We start from the raw sequence: 17461 nt of genomic DNA, 5'->3' as shown, positions 1-17461 counted from the left end.
TCTATATGGACAATTTGAATTTGCTAAACTTGCTAAAGTCACCAAATCCAAATCCATCCTACATCTAATAAATCTTAATTGTTGTATTTAATCCATCTTAAAATTGTCTAAAGTGCCAAATCATTCTTCTAAAATTGTCTAAAGAACACTTAGAAACTTAATTTTGGTTGTGATGAATAACTTACTAAACTCATTACCATTTAATCCTAGAGAAGGAGTTTCTTACTATTAAACTAAAAACTTCCAAATAAATGGTCATTAATTAATAACAATCAAAGCATAATTATAGTTTAAACTCCCTTAAACATTCACTAAATGTAAAACCAAAACTACTCATTCCTAGTTTCCAAAACATAAAGCTAATATTTCCAAAACATGTCACATTTTATATCCAAAATGTCAAATGATTCTAAATTCAACTTTGATGAACTTAGATGGGTAATTAAAATCCGTGAAACTCTTGATAAAGAGCTTCAAGATGATGGTGAATTCCATGTATCAATCTTCAATGTGCCTAAGCCTCTAATGGCTATTGATCCTGATTCTTATATTCCACAACAAGTAGCCATAGGACCTTACCATTATTGGCGCGATGAGCTTCATGAAATGGAAAGATATAAGCTTGAAGCAACAAAAAGATTCCAAAAAAGACTACAATTCCTTAAGTTGCACCATTTTGTTGACCAGTTGATAAGTTTCGAGCATCGAATTCGCGCATGCTACCATAAAGACTTGAATTTTAACGGCGAAACGTTGGTGTGGATGATGACCATCGATGCGTCGTTTTTGCTAGAGTTTCTTCAAGTGTATGCCATTCAAGATAGAACAATGGTACAAGGAGTTTCGCCAAGGATGTGTCACTTGGTAGATTATTCGGGTCGGAAATTGGCTCATAATGCAATCTTGAAGGACATAGTAATGCTTGAAAATCAAATGCCAATAGTTGTTTTGAGAAAGATGTTGGAGTTCAAATTCTCATCAATAGAAATAGCAGATCACATGCTGCTTTCAATGTTTATAGGATTGTTCAAAGAAATTTCTCCTTTCAAGGTAATGGAAGAGGACTATAAAGAGATCATTGTCTCAGATTGTGCACATCTACTGCATTTTTTGTATGACATGATTGTGCCGAAATTACAAGAACAATCCGATCGAGTCGAATTCGAAGACCAACACAAAGATAAGGAAGTCGATGAAAAATCAGTTATAAACTATGCTAAGAACTTCTTATGTGAGGTTTGGAATTTGCTTTCAACATTGGCTTCAAAAGCAATAACTTCTATTAAGAAATTCTTACAATGCAGCCTCATGAAAACTATCATAAATATTCCTTGGACAATAATTTCTAACCTTCCTATATTTGGAACCATAAAGCAAAATGTTGAGTACTTAGTTTCCTCTCAAGAAAAAGAAGCAACAAAAGCAGAAAATGAGGACTTAAACTTAGATAATATCATAAAAAAATCACCTTTAATGGAGGAAATTACTATTCCTTCAGTAACAGAACTTTCAAAGTCAGGGGTATATTTCATTGCTACAAATGGAGACATATCAACTATTACATTTGATGTAAAAACATTAACACTTTACCTTCCAAAAATATCTTTAGATATAAACACTGCAGTGTTCTTGAGAAACTTGGTTGCTTATGAAGCATCAATATCATCAGGGCCATTGATTTTCACTCGTTACACTGAATTTATGAATGGTATTATAGATTCTGATGAAGATGCAAAGATTCTTAGAGAAAATGGTGTTATTTTGAACCACTTGAAGAGTGATGCAGAAGTGGCTAATATGTGGAATGGAATGAGTAAGTCTATTAAATTGACTAAGGTGCAATTCTTGGATAAAGTCATTGAAGATGTTAACCAACATTATAATTGTAGAATGAGTATTAAAGTTTGGAAATTCATGAAGCTTTATGTTTTTGCTTCATGGAAATTTCTCACTTTCCTAGCTGCAATTTTTCTCTTGTTTTTGATCTCATTGCAAGTGTTTTGTTCTTTCTATAGAATAGTGTATCACCCTTATGTTGCAAGGGTCATGTTAAAAGAATAATATAATGTTATGAATATATAAATAAATTTTAAATAATAGTTTTTATTGTTTTGATAACACAAGCAAATGTCAACAAAAGCTTCTAACACATTCATGAGGTAAAACAAATCAGTGAAAGATATATGAATATTCAACAACAACTTCAAATATGTACAACAACAAATTGCACAAAAGAGGCTGAAGAAATTTTTTACACATGGTAGCTTCTATGTTTTTATTCAAATGGAGACCCATCTAGCTCTCTCAGAAAATAGTGTTTTTCTGTTCTGCTAAATAAAATCATGATTTTCTAATTAACTGATAACTTTCATGATTCAGTTCAGTTTCATTCATCTGAAAGGATGACTGGAACTAGAACTGTACATGACTATAACTGTTCCGCGAACTGCGGTCATGCTCGTGAAGTTTTATTCTGCTTGAACAAGGTATAGGCATCGCTGTATAGAGCCACGGCGTTTGCGAAGACTGCCAGGACTATCATAATTACAGCCAGAATCTTGTCACCTTTAGTTGCTATATTGTGTCGGTCCCTGCATGATCAAAATCGGTGGAAGATGACTTAGTTAATTAGCATCAAAGGCATAAATGGGAAACTAAAGAACTACGGAAATCGGTGACCAAACTCACCTAAGAATGATAGCAGCTGGAAATATGAATCCTATACAAACTGCAGTAGTTGCGCCAGTGAACTGGAAAGCATCCCAAATGCTAGGGATGAAATTTGCTCCAAGGAAGACAACTCCGATAAGGGAAATAGTGAGTGATGCAAATCTGAAGTTATCGAGAACCAAAGGCTTTGATTTAGAGAAGAGGAGTCCATCTATGTTGAGCCGCAAAGGAAAGAAGACAACTGGAAATACAAGCACGAGATGTGCAGTATAGCTTATACGAACTGCATCATTCAGCACAAAACTGAAAGGAATTCCAAGATCGGTATCAAAATTCGCAAGAACGTCATCAAGAGTTCCATCACCAAATAGGAGGAACCCAAAGAAGCTTATCATGATGTACACTGAAGAGCACAGGCCAAGCGAAGTTTGTACAACCCCTCGTAACTGTGAGGAGTCCTCGAGTTCATTATCTATGGTGTGAACTGCAGAGCAAAAAATGCACAAATATTAGTTCCACCGTCAGACTTATCCTTAGCAGGTAGGTCCAGATACCTGACTATAAAATGTTATCCTCTCACATCATTGCAACTTTCGCAAAACAATTAGCAGCGTGTAAAGTTAAAATAATACTTCAAGATTGAATTTTCCGGCATACGATAATATAGGACACAGGAGTTACACTAGCAAGCAAAGTTACTTTATCATAGTACATATTATTACCATTTGGTGAAGACATTTCCGGGTCACAATGTTTTGATTATCAATACCTTCATTTTATATTTCCCTTTCAAATTTATGGATAGGGATGAAGCTTACGGAGGAAATTGTCAGATTGATTCCTCTACATTTTTTCATACAAATTAACGTATAGTTACATAATTCTATCACTCCGCCCCACATAAAAACACCAAAACATATTTAGCAAGAGAAATAAGCTTGACACAAAGGTTTGAATAATTAGCATACCATTGAAGTGACAGATATAAGCGGTCACAAACACAGGTACTACAGTAAACAGCTTCAAGAATGATGCTGCATCAGTAACATCCGGGAATAGTTTAGGCATCGCAACGCCTCCACTTATAATCTTGACAATTGAGATTCCCACAGCAATGACAAGGAAAACAACTGCTAGTGCAACTGAAAGGGCAGATGTGAATCTCAACGAATCTGCGACAATGGAGCAGGCATGTTAGACTTCCATATCGTAAATGGTGAAGGTAAAAAAAATCATAATAAGGCCTTGCCCATCACTTAACTTCAACAACAACAAAAATTAATACTTAAGGAGTTCATTATGCTGCAACTGAAATGCAATGACCTATGAAGCTCAAAGCAAAATAATAATCCTAACACTACAATACATGTCTACCGAGACATATATAGGCGCGAACTCAAAGAATACATGGCAGCAAACAACATAAATGTTTCCAAAATCCTCGTTCTTTTTCAATTGTGCAGTCATGGGTGGTCAAAACTACAATTTGTGCATCACAGTCTAAGCATGTATCTTAGTGTTCCTGCTTCTCAGTCATCTTCGTAACACTATTAACATAACTGACAAAAAAAATTAATTTCGATCGAAGGAGTGACACTAACCAATTCGCTTAAAGCTTGCCAGGGGTGCAAATATAGCAAGCGTTGTGAAAAGGACAACAAATGTCCTCCCTGTCCACCAGTGCACACCAAACCATCCTTCGAAGATACCAGAATGATGTTCTCCACTTGCAGATGTTCCAGAGAGCACATCGCCTGCATGAAGAACAACAGAACAATACAAAACTGAATTAGACAACACTAAATCTCTTGCTTCTGAAGACAAATGGTTGAAAAAATAAAACCTAAACTTAAGAAAACAATGAACATGATGTTGGACCATAAGGACAACTCAAAAACAAGGTACATCTCCATCAATAGCCTCATAGTTACATGGTACCTCGTACCAGTTCTGATATGTGATATGTGGTTCATACCGGTTCGTCACTTTTTACATTATTTTCATATGATTTCCTTTATGATAAACCAAGTACGTGATACACGGCATACGGAATTCGGTATGTGGTAGTATGATAAATGAGTAAAGCATGTAACTATAGTGAATCCAACAACGCATCTTGACCCAAATATATTCACTTAACTAGTTCTTCACCGATATGAGACTTAACAGTAACACTCACTTGAATTTCCAACAAATCAACCGAAATAAATTGAAGTAATGAAGATATAATTGAATGTCATACCAATTATAATCATGTAAACAATCAGCACGCCGATGTTATTGATTATAACACATAGTTGCACCAGAGCTTTTCCATATTTCCCAAAGGAATCACCCATTAAACTTCCATAAGAAGTAGATTTCCCTGCCCTAGTGAACCTAATCATGAACTCAATTGACTTCTCAGTCAAAAAGGCCATGAAGATGATTGCAACAAGACCAGGCACCATACCCAGTTGTTTCAAGGTTGCAGGCAAAGCCATGATCCCAGCACCAATAATTGTGGTTGATAAGTTGAAAACAGCACCAGAAAATGAAGCTCCATTGAAATCATCAAAACCAACATCACTCTCTTGACTTTTTGGCAACAAAGGTGCATTTTCATCAACAACTGCTTTGTTCTTCCTTGATCTCTTTCTCTCTGACTTAGGTTCAAAACTTCCAATAGTCATTTTTTCAGGTTTCTAGTAAAATCAACACTGAAAAAACAAAAACAAAATTAACCCAGATTTCAAATTGAATCGAAGTTACAAACTTTAAAACAATTAATCCAATTCAGCTCAATTCAATTCAATTTACTAGCAAAGTGATTAATTATACAAACCTGAAAAATCAAAGAGACCCACAACAGAAATGAAACCCAGAATCCAGAAAGTGAAAAGGAACTAACTTTGAAATCCAACAACAAGAAATTTACAACCCCAATAAAGGTTCAATTGGACCTAGTTGGGAAAAAAATCAAAGATTTGGATAAGAATCCAGCAATTCCGAAGATATTGTGGGAAGTGTTTGAAATAAGCTTTACAAACAAAAAAGAACAAAGAAAGAGAAAAAGATATCTGAAAATCAGAAAGTAGAGACTCAATCCAAAAGAATATAAACAAAATTACGACAAGTAAGTAGATGTTGTTCAAAGTTGGTGGCTGATAAGTAATAACCTTATTTTGTTATATACCAAAAGAAAATAAGATGTATATATCTAGTGAATGACGTTTATAGATAGTCATTATATCATTCATATTTAATCATACTTGATTTTTTTAAAAAAAGTAATTCAAATGAATGATAATTGATATAGTATTTGTGTATAAATCTTTACACTTGTAGTGTATAAATTTTATACTCGTGCCAAAAAAGGTGTTGTTGTAGTGGTATAGGGTCTCACTGGATTTCCAAGGTCGATGATTTGATTCTTGTGATCGATATTTGTTGAGATAAAGAATCACGCCTGAAAGAGATTATTTCATTAACAGAAAAGGTGAGAAAATATCATTGGTAGTACCAAAATAATAATATTATATTTATTGTTTAAGAGGTTAAAATGATTAATATAAGAATGATGAAAAATAGGATAACACTATAGAAATAAAAAATCATTTATACAATTTAAATTAATAATAATTGTTCAAAGTAGAATTGGGAATACAACATTTTCCAAAATTTGAATCCAAATCATTTATCTTTTTGCTTCTATATCCTACCATTTAAATAAGTAATAAGTTCATCATAAAAGATATTTATTTTCTATTGTTGATAACATTCTTTGCACATAAAAACTATCATTCTCACCATTCCATTTTAATTACAATCATTTTAAGGTAATGCACATTTATTAAGATAAGGATTGATCTTGTTAGTTAAGAAATAAAATAATATAATTTTGACTAAAATATAAAAAATAATTTCTCTTAAAATAATCAATATTATTTATATTTTTAAGATAAATAATTTAAATAATAATATAATGGAATCTCACAAACAAGTGGAAAATTAATTAATATTAATTGGTTTCTTGATATACAGTATAAGAAATTGGAGAACATTAAACTGATAATTAAATGGAATCATAAATGGAAGTTGAAATTGAAAAAAAAATTTGATGAGATGACACATTTATTTGTCAAATCTACTCCATCACACATACCCTACATAACATTATTATCCACAAAATATTATTTCTTTTTTTTATATAAATTTTACTGAAACTGTAATCTCTATAGGAGACTAATCCTTATTTTAGATTTTGTCTCCATATATATATATATATATATATATATAATTTGTATTTATTTAGCATAGAAAAGTAAGCTTTTTGACCCAAACACAATGCAAACATTGGCAAAGACACGCTTAGTATTTGGTGAAATAGCTTTTTTATAAGTTTATATTTGATTAATCAATTGTGGCAACTTATAAAATTATAAGTCAGATGCTTATAGTATTGTTCAGTATGTAGATTGTCAAATATTTAGGAGTTTTTTTTAACTCACTCAATAAGTTAGTAGAGTTGCTCGATAAACAAATTTTTTTTAAGGAGTTTATAACTTTTGAAAGCTAATTTTCGAAAACTTAATTCAAGTAATTTTTCAACAACTAAGAAATTTTAATAAACTCATATCTCAATTTTATTCTTCAAAATTTTAACAAATTACACTGATTACCTTAAATTTTACCAATTGTTAAAATTCGTCAATTTATAAAAGATATTTTTAAATTACTAATACACCAACAAAGAAACAATTTTCATCATATCCACAACAGTAACAATGTAATAATACAAATCAACCAATATTATTATTGGTGGGAGAAAACTGTCATCAAAATATAAATTATTAAAAAGAAAATAAGTAAATTTTATATTAATTTAAAATTATATATATTAACCAATTTTATCAAAAATTAAAATTTAAGGAATAATCAGAGAGAAAAGTAGTCTATAATTTCTATAAAAGACAAAGATTACATTGTTTTTGTGTTTTTATAAAGTTTAAATAAATCATTATCAAAGCAATGAGCACTATCTTAACTTCTTGCAACAACCACCACAGGTTTATGATAAAGTAATGTGGTAGGAACTATGAATAGGTGAATTTATTAAAGTTATTAGTCATTATCATGGCAACTAGGATCATCAAGTAGATTGGTGAAAATTGATAGATACATAAGTTTCTCAAATATTAAGTTAATGGTTTGATTTATAACATTTATATGAAAAATATTTATTATAAAATAAAAAAATTAATTTAATGATTTTTTATACTTTACAATATATTAGTCTTATGATATCTTTTGGGACATCTTGATAAAACAATTATAAAAATTAGGACTACTTTATTGAAACCACAAGTTTATAATAAAATAATGATGTATCATGTATGCAATATTGCTGAGTAGATTGCATGATTAACTTTTAAAATATAATTTTTATAGAGCATGATTTTGATGTTTGATGTAAAGGTGAATTGTTAAAGATAATGACTAGTAAAGTGTTGTTTTCTCAATGTTTTTTAATATACTTACCTTTTAGATTTTAAATTTTGAATCCCACCTACTTTATATAAATAAATTTTAAGGTACTTTATATAATTTTATAGAGGATACAATAATATGACACAAGAAGATAGTATCAAAGATAACAATGGGAACCTTGAAAAGGACTTGCACAATATCTAATATCTTCTGAATATCATATCTAAGAGGTTAAGAGGTAAAACATGGTGAGATTAATTCACATGTTGGTATTCAAAGATCAAAACCTCCAAAACTTTTCAAATGAGATATGTATGTCTTAGTAGATATAGCAAGACTTTCTTAAAACTTTGTTTGAGAGTATAATTTTGGACGGGAAAAAAAGATAAGGAATGAATTTAGAAAGTTCTCATTGGTTAGGAGTTGGACGAAGGAGATGAAAAGTTTTGGAGGTTTTCTCGATCCCTCTGAAACCTTTCTCGTCTCTATTTCTATAGTTCTCCTAGTTTCGAGTTTTCCTAAAGACAAAATATAAAAATAACTCAATATTTTTAATAAAATTATATAATTATATATTGTTGTCAGTTTCTTATTGTTAATTATATTTTTAAAGGACAAATGAAAAATATTCTAAAATTATCATTAGTTTATATTTTCCATCTAAATTTTATACTCTTAAATAGGGAGAGAATTGTATTCATTTCCCATTTTCTTCATCCCCGTTCTAGTCTTTTGATCCTTCTCATTCATTTTTTCTCATATCTCCCAAACATAGTATTAAGAGAATATGAATTTGCCAATATGAATGACTATTCCAAATCTTGGATATCATTATTCTTAATGCATTATTAGGAGAAGTATTTTGAAGGTTTCTTGTGTATTATTTAAGAAAGTAAAACCTAGGCTAGGTTTCTACTTCTCTAACATGCATGAGAAGTTTTCAATTTATATAATTTGAAGACAAGTCCTTAAACTATATAGTTTGTGAAGATACAAAGAGCTTAATATTCAACATCTATTATTTCCAAAGGGAACAAATCTTACGAGGAGATTATATGAAGTTGTCTATTAAAAACATTTTTTTGGGCTGAAGAAGCAAACATTGCTTGTGTTGTAAATAACAAAATATTTACAATAACTTTCAAAAGGAATGTGTATTCTTTTTATGCCTTTCAGAAATGAATGTGTATTCTTAACCACTAAGCATTGATCTAAAAATATTAATTCAACATTGGATAAAAGCATTCTCTTAAATACACTAAAATGTATTCATTAGAACTTTATGATGAATTAAGGGCAAATAATAGACTAACATATCTAAAAAGCATAATTATTGTGTAGGTCTAAATCACCATTCAAAATAGGTTGAACATATACAATTCAACAAGTAACATTGCATGCAAGTCAAGTTCTCATGAAGACTTAAGAATAATTGAAGTTGTCTACATAATTGATATTTGATACCCACATTATACTTATATGGCTAGATATATATTCAAAATTATCTACAAGGTGTAGTTTTTCCTTCTTTTAATATGCAACTCATAATCCACAATGGCAACTAAATTAAATTTTAATTCAACAAACATTAGTAGACAAAACTAAAATATGTATTCTTATATACAACTTAAACATATTTTAGATTATATTTTAATAAAATAAATTATAATTCAATATTGAATAATTCAATACTAAAGATAGTTAGGTTCAAAAAATAAACTACAAATCAGAATAACTAATTCGTTCGACCCATTTATCCATTAAACTCACAAACATTACTATGAAGCAATATAAACAATGTAAAGGAATTAAGATTTAAATGAATTGTAAATATTTTATTTCACTCATCAACTTTTCAGTTTAACTTTTCTTATTTAATTTTATGATTTTTTTTGTTTTGTTTATCATTGCCCCAATAGAATACCCATTATTTAAAATGGACTTAATTTTTTTGATGGTAAATCTTTTACAGCCCAATTTGTGATTATTATTTAGGGCACAAAAACCGTTTCTGTGTCGGAATTTGCAAAGCGGTGATCCAAATCAACAAACTCTGGTTCTTCAAATTCTCCCAATTTTCAATTGGCATGCTTTCATTCTCTTCAATTTTTGTGGGAATTCATCAAAATTTGCAATATTTATTTTTTCAATCATTTTGCATGGTTTCTTTTCATTCAACCCTCCAAATTCAATGTTATTTTCTTTTCACATTATGGCTTCAAAATTCAATCTTTTTTATACTTTAGTGTGTTCCCAGGTTCTTGAACAACAACAAGTGTTGAAGAAGTGTTAGAAGAACAATGGACACTCAAAGTGGTGAAGATGTTAGTGTTGATGTTAACCTTGAAGGTGTTTCATCTGATGCTGATGTAATTGGGGATTTGGGTATTGGTGTGGCATGTTTTTCTGAGAAAGTTTCAAACTTGAGCATTTTTGTGATGCATATGGAAACTTTGGAGGGTGAATTAGAGACCTTGGTTTTGGATAATGATGAGTTAGGCATAGATTCTGTTGAAAAGGTTCAGGTGTTTGATCTTTTATGTGGGGTGTTGGATTCTGAGGTCAGAGAATTGGATTTGTTTTTAGGAACACTTTTTGCTGAGATTGCTGATGCTGGAGAGAGAGTGTTATTGTCCTCTTCCAGCATCTGGCAAGAAAAATTGCATGAAAGTGAACACTGTTTGAAGCAGTCTGAGGAACAGTTTTCTGAGATTAAGAAGCTATATTCTAGTTTTGAGAGGACTTTGTCTTCTTATAAGAGGGAAGAAAATGGTATGAAACAAGATCTTATACATTTGTTTATTTTTGTAGGCTAGTTGTTTGATGAAAAGTCATGTTTTAGTTTGTTACACTGTCATGCATGTGAGTGGTTGTTTATAAAAGAAAAACATATTTAATGGCATGAGAATATAACTGAATGATAGTGTAATAATTAAACTAACATTGCATGAAAGTTAAATGCTTTTGTTTTGTTTATTTTTCCTTTGTATACAGTGTACACTTTGGTTCATTGATTGATTGATTTTTATATATGTTGCGCTTTCATTATGTTAGAAGTTTTATTTATTTATTTATTTATTTATTTATTTCTGTCCCGTTATGTGGGGTCCAAGAGATGAGTCTCGGCGCAATGATGTTTGCCTTGTGACATAGAGGTCATGGATTCAAATACATCTACCCTTCTCAGACTGCGCACAATGGTCCACCCTCTTTATGTGGGGCCCACTTCAAGATCCATGTGAAATTGTTAATGCAATGCTGAGTGAACTCCTCACATGCATTAATGGATTTATTCTTTTATCAGAAAGAGAAAACATTAAGACAGAAAAAAACTGTGAAGAACATTGAGCTGTCTGGCTCCAAATGGCTCTTTCTTGATTACCAATAGGAATATCATTATCTCAATAATTTTCCATTTTTGATAAATGTATTTTACTCTTTGTTTTTTGGGATTTTCAATGACAGCAGTTAATGTTGAAGAGGGTGAGATTGTCATAGAGGATGATCAATCTTTGAATGTAAGTGCATTGATAAAATTGCAAACAATTGAGGAACAAAAAGATATTCTCAGGATGCTAGAGAAATCTTTAGCGAGTGAAATGGACCTTGAGAAGAATTTCAATGACTCAAAACAAATTGAAGAAAAGCTAAAACAAAGGGTGGTTTCTTTAGAAGAAGAGCTAAATGTCATGGAGGAAGAAGCAAATGATGCTTGGGAAAGATGGTTTGAGGCGGATAATGCATCTGATATTCTGATGGGTATTTCAAAAGGCCTGTTAGGTAGACTCCAGATTTCTGAGTTCAATTTGAACGGTTTAAGTCAGCATGAATCTGAGCTCAGAGCTAAGCTTGAGAACATGTGTTCACTTGAGAAGCAGCTAAAAGAATCTGAATGTCAGTTACTGAATGTGAAGGCCTCGGGAGATGAATATCAGTTGCTTTATAATGTTAAATGTTCTGAAATAAGAGTCATGGATAACCTTATTGTTGATCTGAAAGAAAATGCATCTAATGCAGAAAGTCGAGTTAACACTGCAGAAGCTGAGTGTAAAATATTGAAAGAGACAAACACTGAACTGAACAGTGAGCTCAAACTATTGAAAGAGACCGTGGAGTCGCTTGAGAGGCAGCTAAAGGAATCTAATTTGCGGCTGCAGCATGCAGTAGCATCTGCTCAAGCTAGCCAGGAGAAGCAAAGCATGTTCTATTACACAATTAAAGATATGGAACATGTAATAAAGGATCTTAAGTCAAAGGTGTTTAAAGCCGAGAGTCGGGCTGACAGTGCAGATGAGAAGCGTATCATATTATCTGAATCTAATGCTGAGTTAAATGAGGAGGTAAGCTTCTTGAGGAGTAGATTGGAATGCTTGGAGGGATCACTGCACCAAATAGAGGAAGCAAAAGTAGCAACTGCAAAGGATATTAGCAAACAGACTGTAGTTTTCAAACAGTTGCTAACAAAGCTGGCTGTTGAGAGAGAGCGTCTATATAAGCAGGTATACACCAAACTGTTGAAACCATATCAGGTCTCATTTATAGACTGCCAAGTACCTGGTCGGCATGATACTTTATTTGAGTGTTTCTTGCTCATTAATCATCAGAAACAGCTAGGAGTTCAATTGGTAGCAATTCCTCTGCATATTGGGATAGCTGAATGTGTTTTCTTAATATTAATATAACTATATATGAGACTATTGATGGCTTGTTTGTGGAGTCAGTTCATGAATAACAATTGCATGGGCACAGCCGTTTTTCGTGCTGTTTGAGTTTTCCAGCAAGGGTAAGGCTGCCCATATCCACCCTCCCCAGACCCCACTAGGTGGGAGCCCCATGCACTGGGCTGCCCCTTTTCAGTTTTCTGTCTCAAGATTTTAAAAATAGCTTTTATCTGTTTGATGTGTGGAGTTGTTCCAATTCATATATAATCTCAACATAAATAAACTAGAAAGAAAGTCCAATGGAAGAATTTACAATGTGTTCTTGTCTGATGGGATAGAAATGGTTATTCCAATATTTTTTGAGGCAATAGAAAAAGAAGAGTAAGAAGAGAGACTTCTAAACAAGTCTGCTTAAGGTTTTGAATCATATGCTGAATATTGTATTATGAGCTTGATCTAAGCACTTCTTGGCTTGTTGAAAATGTGTAATTTCATATGCAGCTGTCTTACTTAGCAAGTGAGAACAAGATTTTGGTGCTAAAGTTGAAGCAATCATGTAAGGATACTTCTGAAGAAGTTTGTCCAACTTCAGCCACTGACCATGAGGTTAGTATTTCAGAGTTTATTGACTTGTTTTTTTATTTGGGTATTGACTTAATTGTTGTTCTTATTTCCCTTTGGCAGGTGGATAATGAAGTAGAGTCTGTAGATTCTATGCCAGATGTTGGAACTGTGAGGAGAATAGATGCTGGAGTTCTTAGTTTTAAGTATTTACTCATAGCAATTTTTGTGTTACTTATTTCTGCTGTGACTTTTCTGTATTTGAATGATGTGAATGTTGATTTTGGTCTATGAATAAATTGTTACCATAAAATCATGCATTCTTATTCTCCTCCTTCATTTTTTTTGCTTAATTGATGAATCCTCATAATATTCTCCTCCTTTATTTTCTTATTCTCCTCACTAGCTTTTTGATGAATCTAAAAGTGGGAGAGAAATGTAAAAGGATATGATTTAATTGATTTCAGATAAAGAAATGAAAGAACATACATATTTTGATCAATTAAAAAGTGAAGCTTAGAAATAGAATATGTTTGTTGTGGTGGACATGTTTGTGGACAAGCTCTTATATCAAAAGCTCAAACATTGTTATCCTAAAAGTTTCCATATCATTACTTGACATTGAATAAATTATTAGTGTAAAGATTTATTTATAATGAGTATAATATCTACTATTTATTTATATTACTTTTACTATACAATGATAATGTAAAAAAAATGATTTGAGTAGTTTCTCACAAATGATACATTAATAAAAGAGATAAAGAAACCTTCATATCATGAGATAATTTATCTCATCCAACTAGTAAAAGTTTGATACATGTACTATTATTTTAGTTTTAGAAATATTTTTGTAAAAAATGATTAAATAGGACATATGTCATGATTTTAGTAGTTGAAGAATATAACTTATCTCCTTATATAAATAAATAATTTATTCTCTTACTAAAAAGAATGGAATACTGATTAATGATTTACTAATAAACAATATTCTTAACTAAGAGGAGTACATCCTCTATCACATATTTTGTATCACTTATTATAAATGATTGGTCTTCTGAGATTAAGAAGCTATATTCTAGTTTTGAGAGGACTTTGTCTTCTTATAAGAGGGAAGAAAATGGTATGAAACAAGATCTTATACATTTGTTTATTTTTGTAGGCTAGTTGTTTGATGAAAAGTCATGTTTTAGTTTGTTACACTGTCATGCATGTGAGTGGTTGTTTATAAAAGAAAAACATATTTAATGGCATGAGAATATAACTGAATGATAGTGTAATAATTAAACTAACATTGCATGAAAGTTAAATGCTTTTGTTTTGTTTATTTTTCCTTTGTATACAGTGTACACTTTGGTTCATTGATTGATTGATTTTTATATATGTTGCGCTTTCATTATGTTAGAAGTTTTATTTATTTATTTATTTATTTATTTATTTCTGTCCCGTTATGTGGGGTCCAAGAGATGAGTCTCGGCGCAATGATGTTTGCCTTGTGACATAGAGGTCATGGATTCAAATACATCTACCCTTCTCAGACTGCGCACAATGGTCCACCCTCTTTATGTGGGGCCCACTTCAAGATCCATGTGAAATTGTTAATGCAATGCTGAGTGAACTCCTCACATGCATTAATGGATTTATTCTTTTATCAGAAAGAGAAAACATTAAGACAGAAAAAAACTGTGAAGAACATTGAGCTGTCTGGCTCCAAATGGCTCTTTCTTGATTACCAATAGGAATATCATTATCTCAATAATTTTCCATTTTTGATAAATGTATTTTACTCTTTGTTTTTTGGGATTTTCAATGACAGCAGTTAATGTTGAAGAGGGTGAGATTGTCATAGAGGATGATCAATCTTTGAATGTAAGTGCATTGATAAAATTGCAAACAATTGAGGAACAAAAAGATATTCTCAGGATGCTAGAGAAATCTTTAGCGAGTGAAATGGACCTTGAGAAGAATTTCAATGACTCAAAACAAATTGAAGAAAAGCTAAAACAAAGGGTGGTTTCTTTAGAAGAAGAGCTAAATGTCATGGAGGAAGAAGCAAATGATGCTTGGGAAAGATGGTTTGAGGCGGATAATGCATCTGATATTCTGATGGGTATTTCAAAAGGCCTGTTAGGTAGACTCCAGATTTCTGAGTTCAATTTGAACGGTTTAAGTCAGCATGAATCTGAGCTCAGAGCTAAGCTTGAGAACATGTGTTCACTTGAGAAGCAGCTAAAAGAATCTGAATGTCAGTTACTGAATGTGAAGGCCTCGGGAGATGAATATCAGTTGCTTTATAATGTTAAATGTTCTGAAATAAGAGTCATGGATAACCTTATTGTTGATCTGAAAGAAAATGCATCTAATGCAGAAAGTCGAGTTAACACTGCAGAAGCTGAGTGTAAAATATTGAAAGAGACAAACACTGAACTGAACAGTGAGCTCAAACTATTGAAAGAGACCGTGGAGTCGCTTGAGAGGCAGCTAAAGGAATCTAATTTGCGGCTGCAGCATGCAGTAGCATCTGCTCAAGCTAGCCAGGAGAAGCAAAGCATGTTCTATTACACAATTAAAGATATGGAACATGTAATAAAGGATCTTAAGTCAAAGGTGTTTAAAGCCGAGAGTCGGGCTGACAGTGCAGATGAGAAGCGTATCATATTATCTGAATCTAATGCTGAGTTAAATGAGGAGGTAAGCTTCTTGAGGAGTAGATTGGAATGCTTGGAGGGATCACTGCACCAAATAGAGGAAGCAAAAGTAGCAACTGCAAAGGATATTAGCAAACAGACTGTAGTTTTCAAACAGTTGCTAACAAAGCTGGCTGTTGAGAGAGAGCGTCTATATAAGCAGGTATACACCAAACTGTTGAAACCATATCAGGTCTCATTTATAGACTGCCAAGTACCTGGTCGGCATGATACTTTATTTGAGTGTTTCTTGCTCATTAATCATCAGAAACAGCTAGGAGTTCAATTGGTAGCAATTCCTCTGCATATTGGGATAGCTGAATGTGTTTTCTTAATATTAATATAACTATATATGAGACTATTGATGGCTTGTTTGTGGAGTCAGTTCATGAATAACAATTGCATGGGCACAGCCGTTTTTCGTGCTGTTTGAGTTTTCCAGCAAGGGTAAGGCTGCCCATATCCACCCTCCCCAGACCCCACTAGGTGGGAGCCCCATGCACTGGGCTGCCCCTTTTCAGTTTTCTGTCTCAAGATTTTAAAAATAGCTTTTATCTGTTTGATGTGTGGAGTTGTTCCAATTCATATATAATCTCAACATAAATAAACTAGAAAGAAAGTCCAATGGAAGAATTTACAATGTGTTCTTGTCTGATGGGATAGAAATGGTTATTCCAATATTTTTTGAGGCAATAGAAAAAGAAGAGTAAGAAGAGAGACTTCTAAACAAGTCTGCTTAAGGTTTTGAATCATATGCTGAATATTGTATTATGAGCTTGATCTAAGCACTTCTTGGCTTGTTGAAAATGTGTAATTTCATATGCAGCTGTCTTACTTAGCAAGTGAGAACAAGATTTTGGTGCTAAAGTTGAAGCAATCATGTAAGGATACTTCTGAAGAAGTTTGTCCAACTTCAGCCACTGACCATGAGGTTAGTATTTCAGAGTTTATTGACTTGTTTTTTTATTTGGGTATTGACTTAATTGTTGTTCTTATTTCCCTTTGGCAGGTGGATAATGAAGTAGAGTCTGTAGATTCTATGCCAGATGTTGGAACTGTGAGGAGAATAGATGCTGGAGTTCTTAGTTTTAAGTATTTACTCATAGCAATTTTTGTGTTACTTATTTCTGCTGTGACTTTTCTGTATTTGAATGATGTGAATGTTGATTTTGGTCTATGAATAAATTGTTACCATAAAATCATGCATTCTTATTCTCCTCCTTCATTTTTTTTGCTTAATTGATGAATCCTCATAATATTCTCCTCCTTTATTTTCTTATTCTCCTCACTAGCTTTTTGATGAATCTAAAAGTGGGAGAGAAATGTAAAAGGATATGATTTAATTGATTTCAGATAAAGAAATGAAAGAACATACATATTTTGATCAATTAAAAAGTGAAGCTTAGAAATAGA

The 17461-nt window shown here is 32.1% G+C and overlaps 4 protein-coding genes across 6 annotated transcripts; 3 read left to right on the top strand and 1 right to left on the bottom strand.

The window, feature by feature from the left end:
* LOC109330330 (putative UPF0481 protein At3g02645) lies at positions 372–2081 on the top strand. The gene has a single exon (XM_019564498.1). It carries the CDS (start codon positions 376–378, stop codon positions 2059–2061), a length of 1686 nt encoding a protein of 561 aa, XP_019420043.1. The 5' UTR covers positions 372–375; the 3' UTR covers positions 2062–2081.
* Positions 2129–5752, bottom strand: LOC109330340 (probable sodium-coupled neutral amino acid transporter 6). 2 transcript variants are annotated; one of them, XM_019564508.1, is made up of 6 exons: positions 5495–5752; positions 4913–5369; positions 4272–4424; positions 3639–3842; positions 2689–3154; positions 2129–2591 (listed from the first exon to the last, which is right to left on the bottom strand). In XM_019564508.1, exons 2-6 carry the CDS (start codon positions 5340–5342, stop codon positions 2453–2455), a joined length of 1392 nt encoding a protein of 463 aa, XP_019420053.1. In that variant the 5' UTR covers positions 5343–5369; positions 5495–5752; the 3' UTR covers positions 2129–2452. The 2 variants fall into 2 exon arrangements, with proteins under 2 accessions (XP_019420053.1, XP_019420061.1); XM_019564516.1 differs by having other exon boundaries at positions 4913–5378; positions 5503–5752.
* Positions 10123–13678, top strand: LOC109330311 (WPP domain-interacting tail-anchored protein 1-like). 2 transcript variants are annotated; one of them, XM_019564463.1, is made up of 5 exons: positions 10123–10224; positions 10397–10911; positions 11605–12638; positions 13302–13406; positions 13485–13678. In XM_019564463.1, exons 2-5 carry the CDS (start codon positions 10440–10442, stop codon positions 13653–13655), a joined length of 1782 nt encoding a protein of 593 aa, XP_019420008.1. In that variant the 5' UTR covers positions 10123–10224; positions 10397–10439; the 3' UTR covers positions 13656–13678. The 2 variants fall into 2 exon arrangements, with proteins under 2 accessions (XP_019420008.1, XP_019420017.1); XM_019564472.1 differs by lacking the exon at positions 10123–10224 and having other exon boundaries at positions 10285–10911; positions 11608–12638.
* Positions 13891–17251, top strand: LOC109325623 (WPP domain-interacting tail-anchored protein 1-like). The gene is made up of 5 exons (XM_019558088.1): positions 13891–13910; positions 14366–14484; positions 15178–16211; positions 16875–16979; positions 17058–17251. Exons 1-5 carry the CDS (start codon positions 13891–13893, stop codon positions 17226–17228), a joined length of 1449 nt encoding a protein of 482 aa, XP_019413633.1. The 3' UTR covers positions 17229–17251.

This window comes from Lupinus angustifolius, chromosome LG02, assembly GCF_001865875.1.
Source record: "Lupinus angustifolius cultivar Tanjil chromosome LG02, LupAngTanjil_v1.0, whole genome shotgun sequence".
NCBI lineage: Eukaryota > Viridiplantae > Streptophyta > Magnoliopsida > Fabales > Fabaceae > Lupinus > Lupinus angustifolius.
The sequence above is the reverse complement of the archived record's forward strand: the minus strand, read 5'-3'. Positions and strand labels throughout refer to the sequence as shown.